The sequence below is a fragment of the Chaetura pelagica genome, unplaced genomic scaffold (genome assembly GCF_000747805.2).
Source record: "Chaetura pelagica isolate M959 unplaced genomic scaffold, ChaPel_1.0 scaffold1, whole genome shotgun sequence".
Taxonomy (NCBI): Eukaryota; Metazoa; Chordata; class Aves; order Apodiformes; family Apodidae; genus Chaetura; species Chaetura pelagica.
The window spans coordinates 849,894-857,216 of NW_009951948.1; the positions used below are offsets into that span (position 1 = coordinate 849,894).

A 7,323-nucleotide genomic window follows, 5' to 3' on the forward strand; every position below is an offset into this window, starting at 1 on the left:
GGGCTGACCCTGGTGCCACCGGTAGCCGCGGCTCCTGGGAGAGAAAAGCCTCATGAAATTTTGATTTGCTGGGCTGAACAGGCCTCTGGCAGAGGAGGGGAGGTCTGGTGTCAGGTCAGGACGTGCTTCTCTCCCCGGTCTTAGGGTGCTTGAAAGCAGGTGCTGAAAAACAATTCCTGATGGGTATTGACTGCAGGTCCTGAGGAACCTGATGCTTTGGGATTTCAGGAGCTGTCAGAGGGGTGGGAATGATGATTTCTTTTTCCTGTTACACAGCTGTTGGCTGTGTGGTTCAGGATAGAAGATACACCAGTATTTAATGCTTTCTTCTGAAATACTGTTTTGTTTACTTTAGTGTTAGAATATTCCTTAGTATTTTTGTACTTTGAACAAATACTTGGATCCTTTGGCTGCAGTTAATCAGCTGTGGACCTCGTACCTAATTCTACAGTATGTGCTCAAGGATCTTTTGTTTGTTTGTTTTTTAAATATAAGCATCATTGAAGGAACCTGAAGAGGGGGGAAAGAACCCAAGCAGACTGCTTGTTGCAGATGCAGAGTAGAAGAATAATATGAATAACATTAGGGGATAGTTTTTGAAAAAAGGCATTTAAAGCATCAGTTGAAGTTCTCTTTTTATCTTCTTTTATGACAGTCAAGTAGTGTCCTGTGCTTAGGCCTTAATCTTGTGACCTAAGATCACTTGATTGCCTTACTTGTGTGAAGCTTCTACAACTTGAGCTGTTTCATTGTGTATGTTCTGCTTTATAAGCTTCTTAGGTGCAGCAGTTGGAGCTTCATGTGTCATTTGTCATACTTGATTTGTGCTATACCAGTTCTGGGTGATTCTCCAAGGCTGCAAGATGCCAAATCCTTGGTTAAATGCTCGTAAAACCCTTGATTTTAGAATTAGATGCTCCCTTTTTATCAAAATGGTGCTAGAAAAAATAGTAGTTAAATATTATTGCTTAAAGTTGCGTCCTGTTTAGATGCAATTAAACTTACATTTAACTAAAGTTGCTTTTTGACCTTGTGCAGAGACTGGAGATACTATCACTGTATTGAACTGAGGGACTCCCTGAGTAATAACTGCCTGCCTGTCATAAGTTGCTTCGCAGTAGGGTAAATAAAAGGGGTGTTGTGCATGTCAGCTAAGAGGTTTTTATGTTTTTAAGGGTCTTGGAAACTCTCAGAGGGAATATGAAAGGCAGGTCGTGCTCTACAGCATCCGCAATCAGTTACGGTACCGGAATAACTTGGGTGAGTAAAGCAGCTAAGTAACTTCTGGCTGCTTCCTGATTATTCTGTGGGGAAGCTTGTCTTTACTGTAAGTCTGCAAGAACTAGTCCTGTTCAAAGGCCCCTCCTTCCCCAAGATGAGTCTTGACTTTTGAGTCTGTTTGGCAGCTTTTCTATCAAAGTACTCTTTAAGGTTACTGCACTGGCAAGTGGAACTGAACTCCTTCAGTGGGTGGGTTTTAATAGTTACACCTCCCTTTCCCAAGAAATCAAGACTAGTTAACAGAGGATTTGACTCATAAAAGAAAGCCTGTCACTAGTTGAGATTCAGTGGCCACAACTCTCATGAGCTATGACTTGTTTCCTGAGTTTGAATTTATTTTGTTTTGACTGCATCTATTAATAGTTCCAAATTAGGTAAGTTTCATTAATTAGAAGATAATTTTCTACAGCCTGCATGAGTTCTGTCTCAACAGGGCACTTTCTGGTCACCTGTAAAATTAATCTACTCTGTTCTAATGTCATCTTTAAAGGCTCTGAGAGTACTTATATATAGAAATTCCTGGATGATGAATGCCCTGCACCACTCTTTTCTTTCGTTGTTAGTTTTCTGATAATTGCCATTTTGCTATTTTTGATCCTTTTCTTATAACACTTAAAATAAAAAATTGCTTAATAGTGTAACTTCTGTTTTCCTCCCCTTGTAGTTAAGCATGTCAAGAAAGACGAGCGTAAATATTATGAGGATCTGTTAAAATATAGTCGAGATCATCTCATGTTGTACCCTTATCACTTGTCTGACATCATGGTAAAAGGGCTGAGAGTAACACCATTTTCGTATTACACGGGCATAATGGAGGTGAGTACAAAGCTGTGGTGAGAATGTTGTTTCCTGTCCTAGAGATGTTGGTGATGGCCCCGTAATGCACACGTGGAAGTGTCATGGAGCTTGTTTGCTTTGGGGTGGAATGTGCTGACATGTAAGGGAACAGTAAGGAGACTTTCTGGAGACTTGCTTGTACCTGCAGTTTTTTTTCCCTTCTTCCCCCATAAGCTGTTCAAGAGCTGGACTTGGTCATGTGGAACAGGGGTGGGACTCACTTTGGGGCCAGTCTTTCTCTTTTGGTGTTTGAGATTGTGGCTACTCACTACCAGCTGTGAAATAAATAGCTTCTTCTGTTAGATTAACAAAGAAAAGATAATTCCCATTTTTAAAAAGCAGCACATTTGAGCAGTTATTTTCTTTTTTTGTTCTAAAGGACACTTAAACATATTAGAAGCTCTTTCAAAAGCCTGAAGCAGATAATTTTCTGTGAGAACAAAGGTGGTTCTGTTTTCTCTCAGCACTATGGCAATGTTCTTCTATTTTCATTGGATATCAGAAGGGCTTTTTTATTTTGTGTATAGTAATAGTGTTCTGTTATTACTGTTAGAAACTGTGCTGGATTTCTTGTGAAGACAGATGTAGGATTTTATCATTATTATTCTCTCAATGGGCATCCTTTGTAGTAAAGCTTAAACAAGTCTCTTTTAAAAATATTTAACTTACTGTGTAATGATTAGTCAAGTAATTGGCAAGTTTAATAAGGTAACTGACTTTCATAGATGTTTTTAATTTCACTTTGCTCTTAAAAAAAAGGAGGAATTTTGGATGTGCTTCTCTGAAATTACTACTTTGTTGTTTCAAGTAAGTTTTCTTGTCTTTTTAAGGATATAATGAACAGCGAAAAAAGCTATGATTCATTACCCAACTTCACTGCTGCTGACTGTGAGTATTACCTAGTTGTATTACTGCTTTCAGGGAGTTGGAAATAAGGAACTTCTGACAAGAGTGTTGTGGGCATCTCTGCTTCAACATAAGAGTGTGAATGAAGGTGTAGAAGCATTTAAATACTGTTATGAAAGAGCATGTGCTCTCCATGTAGAGTTCTGTCCGTATGGTCAGTGCTGGAATTGAGGCTAGTTTGAGTATAAATAGGAATGGTGCAGCTTCTGTCCTTGCCTTTATTGCATTCCTGTTTGCTTGGACTTCTGGGTGAAAAGTCTTACTGGATGTTGTGCATCAGCAAGCTGAGCTGCTCGTCCTTTCCTACTAGGTCTTTTGGCATGTGTTGGGTAGAAAGTTTTAGGAAGACTCTGAAAGGCTCTTGACACTCCTGTGAATTACTGTGAGTGTGGATTGAGGGATGATGTACCAGAAAATAATAGAGAAGAGATTCTGGCATCTTATGACAATTCTGGATGTGCCAGATGTTTTGTCCTGCTTTCTATTAGCCTGTTGTGGGTGTGGGATGGGGAGATTAGGAAGGCAAAAATGTTGAACCAGGTGGAGGAGAACAAAGGAAGAGCTATAGCCTACTGGTAAGTCTTACAGAGGAAAATGCAAACTCCTGGCAGAGAGAGGCTGTTAATTAAACCTGCTACTGAGAAGTTATTTATAGCTAAAGACTTCTTCACCTTTGGCATGAATTTATGTAGTTCTTTTTAAGGATGGCTTGTAGTCAGTGGAGGAGCAGCCTGCAGCTTTTGAAAGCAGCCCCATGGAGAGGGACCTTGGGGTCCTGGTAGGCAAAAAGTTATCCATGGGACAGCCATGTGCCCTTGTGGCCAAGAAAGCCAGTAGTATCATGGGATGCATTAAGAAGAGTGTCTCCAGCAGGTCAAGGGAGGTTCTCCTCCCCCTCTACTCTGTCCTACTAAGACCACATCTGGAGTACTTTGTCCAGTTCTGGGCTCCCCAGTTCAATAGTGACAGGGATATGCTGGAAGGAGCCAAACAGAGGGCTACAAGGATGATTAAGGGACTGGAACATCTGTCATATGAGGACAGGCTAAGACACCTGGGGCTGTTTAGTCTTGAGAAGAGAAGAACAAGAGGGGACCTTAATCTGAAGGGTGCATGTCAAGAATGGGCCAGTCTTTTTTGAGTGGTGCCCTGTGATAGGAGAAGGGGAAATGGCACCAAATTACAACACAGGAAGTTCCACCTCAACACTAGGAGAAACTTCTTTACTGTGAGGGTGACGGAGCCCTGGAACAGGCTGCCCAGAGAGGTTGTGGAGTCTCCTTCTCTGGAGACTTTCAAGACCTGTCTGCATCATGTAGCTTGTTGGTTGTTGGGATTTTGTGTTACTCAGGACTATGAGGAGAGGAAGGTCTTCCCTTTTTTTCCCCACTCCCAACCCTTCCCCCCCAGCAGTTGTGTTTTTTTTTTAGCAGCAGCTGCATGTCATTGACTGCAATATAATTAAATTAAGCATTTTTATTAACATTGTGTCCTGAAAACCAGTGTCAAATTAGAAAGTTGGGTTTAAAACAGGCAGCATATGGATTAAAACTACTGAGTTTCCAATATCTGTTGGTAGTTCCTTAATGGTTGAAGGCTGGAGATTATAGAATTAAGTTTTGATTCAGTTTAATTTTGGAGAATGGCTGGAGAGCAGACCTGAGGAGAAAGACTTGGAGGTGGTAGTTGTTGAGAAGCTCGACATGAGCTGCCAGTGTGTGCTGGAGCCCAGAGAGCCAGATGTGTCCTGGGCTGCATCAAAAGAAGTGTGGCCAGCAGGGCCAGGGAGGTGATTCTGCCCCTCTGCTTTGCTCTGGTGAGACCCCACCTGGAATACTGTGTACAGCTCTGGTGCCCTCAGCACAAGAAGAGTATAGACCTGTTGAAGACGGTCCAGAGAAGGGTCACCAAGATGGTCAAAGGCCTGGAGCAGCTTTGCTATGAGGACAAGTTGAGAGAGTTGGGGCTGTTCAGCCTGGAGAAGAGAAGGCTCCAGGAAGACCTTATAGCACCTTCCAGTACTTGAAAGGGGCTACAGGAAAGCTGGGGAGGGACTTTTCATCAGACAAGATAGTGATAGGACAAGGGGTAATGGTTTTAAACTGAGAGAGGGGAGATTTAGGTTAGATCTTAGGAAGAAATTCTGGTGGTGAGGAACTGGAATGGGTTGCCCAGGGAGGTTGTTGATGCCCCATCCCTGGAGGTTTTTAAGGCCAGGTTGGACAAGGTTTTGTGCAACCTGGTCTAGTGGTAGGGTTCCCTGGTCATGGCAGGGGGGTTGGAACTTGAAGATCTTTAAGGTCCCTTCCAAACTTAATGATTCTATGATTAACTCAATGATATCTTAATCATCTTTCTTAGATGTTTATGTGCCCGTTTGTGCTCTGACTCTTATTTAATCTTTCTCATCCAGTGCATGGTGTGGGATGCACTAGGGGAAGGAAAAACTGTTGACCAAAATCTGGTACAACTTTAGTTCTGTTAATTTGAACTGTGGTTATTACCTGTTAATAACAGTGTAGGAAAGAAAAGGGTTGGATTATTCTCTGCTACCCTGTGATGAGAGATGGGGTATGTTGGTGGTGTTGTTGTTTTTAAATCTGTACAGAGTAAATGAATGGGAATGGATTCTGGTTTTCACATATGGATTTCTGTTAAATTCAGTTAAAAGTGAATTTAGCTCTTAAAACAATAATTTTATTATGGGAAGAAATAGTAATTAAAATATTACTGTGGAAGTAAGTCTGATGCTTTGAAGAATATTTTATGCATCTTCAGCTTATACCTATCTTATTAGAAAATCTTACTTATTTTTCAGGTCTAAGACTTCTTGGTATAGGAAGAAACCAATATATAGATCTAATGAACCAATGTAGGTCTTCAAAAGTAAGTTTGTCTTTAATTTCCCTCCCTTTCTTCCCACCTGCCCGTATTATTGTATAAGAAATGTTAAATGGAATAATTTAATGGATCTGTTCAGTTTAATAGTATGTCTAATTGAATGTGACCTAGTGTATTGCTAATTAGATGGTGTTTTCTGAAGGCAGTTAAGAGCTTTTAAATTTTAAATCAAAGTATTCTGAAAAAAAGATATTGAGTGCTATGTCTTTATTTTTTTCCTTTTTTTTTTCCACACATTTATTTCCAGAGTTGTATCTACTCTATGACACCAGATAATTATTATCTCCTGGCCAGTATAAACATGGAACAATGGTTGTCATAGAATCATTCCATGTTTCTATAAGTGTAGTTGAGGTTGGAGCTCATTCTGAGGCAGTCCTCCAGCTAGGTGTACATTTTTGTAGCATGTATGTTTTTTTCTGAGAAAAGGGTAGTGAGTCTGAACAGGCATCCTTGCTTGTCAACAGCACACCTGGAAAACATTGTAATGACTGTTGATAAAATTATGACTTTTATTTGGAACAGTTCCTTTCTTCCTTCAGAAAATGCATAATTGTTCTTGCAGTAGCTTCACAGTGCTCCTTCAGCCAAAAGTGTGCTTACCAAAATATGAAGTTGATAGATTGAACCAGAAAGTAATGGCTATACTGTGGGAGGGAAGATTTTTAGATTTATAACAAAACAGTACCCTCCAGTTTTTCTTTCTTGGACTGTACTTTTTTTAACATCATACTTCTTGGGGTACTTTGTCCTTTGAAGTAAAAAAGAAATGCTCCTAAAATGTTTTTCTAAGATCATTCAACTGCTTTAAAATATCCCTTTTTTGTACTTTGCTGTGCTCTCTTACTTGCTTGCATTAAAAAATACCATGAATAGTTTAGATCTGGACTTGTGTTTGAATGTGTTTGAATAGTGTGATTTGTTTTTAAGTTAGTAACACGTGCAATAAGGGTTTATGTGAATATTTAGCAGTATCAGATGTAAATAATTTTTTCCTTCCCATTTTTATGTGATGGAGGAGAGAACTGTGCTTTTTATGAACAAGCATGTGCTTTTACTAAGGCGCAAGGCTAATAGTATTTGTGTGTATCCAGTCTGTGAATAGAATGTATTTGGAGATGGATGTTTATAAAAATCAGCTTTATATAAAGGTAAATTTCTGTCTGCACCTGTGAAGTGCTCTTTTTTTACAATCTCAAATGGACTGTACCACTGCAGAAATTTTTCAGAAGGAAAACTGCTCATGATCTGTTACCCATGAAGCCTGTGGAGATTGCTATAGAAGCTTGGTGGGTCGTACAGTCTGGCTACATCACTGAGGATGACATCAAGGTAATTTAGTATGGGTTGCATCTCTTGTTTTGACTGAATGCTGATGGTACCTGAAAATGATGGCTT

General features: G+C 40.0%; 1 protein-coding gene across 1 annotated transcript in view; it reads left to right on the top strand.

Moving 5' to 3' along the window:
* Nucleotides 1-7,323, top strand: part of FAM91A1 (family with sequence similarity 91, member A1) — a 26,857-nt gene that overhangs the window by 3,257 nt on the left and 16,277 nt on the right. The window contains exons 3-7 of the mRNA XM_009997686.1: nucleotides 1,176-1,260; nucleotides 1,946-2,097; nucleotides 2,949-3,006; nucleotides 5,843-5,910; nucleotides 7,144-7,257. Coding sequence (XP_009995988.1) covers nucleotides 1,176-1,260; nucleotides 1,946-2,097; nucleotides 2,949-3,006; nucleotides 5,843-5,910; nucleotides 7,144-7,257 — 477 coding nt within the window. The remainder of the gene's footprint in view (nucleotides 1-1,175; nucleotides 1,261-1,945; nucleotides 2,098-2,948; nucleotides 3,007-5,842; nucleotides 5,911-7,143; nucleotides 7,258-7,323) is intronic.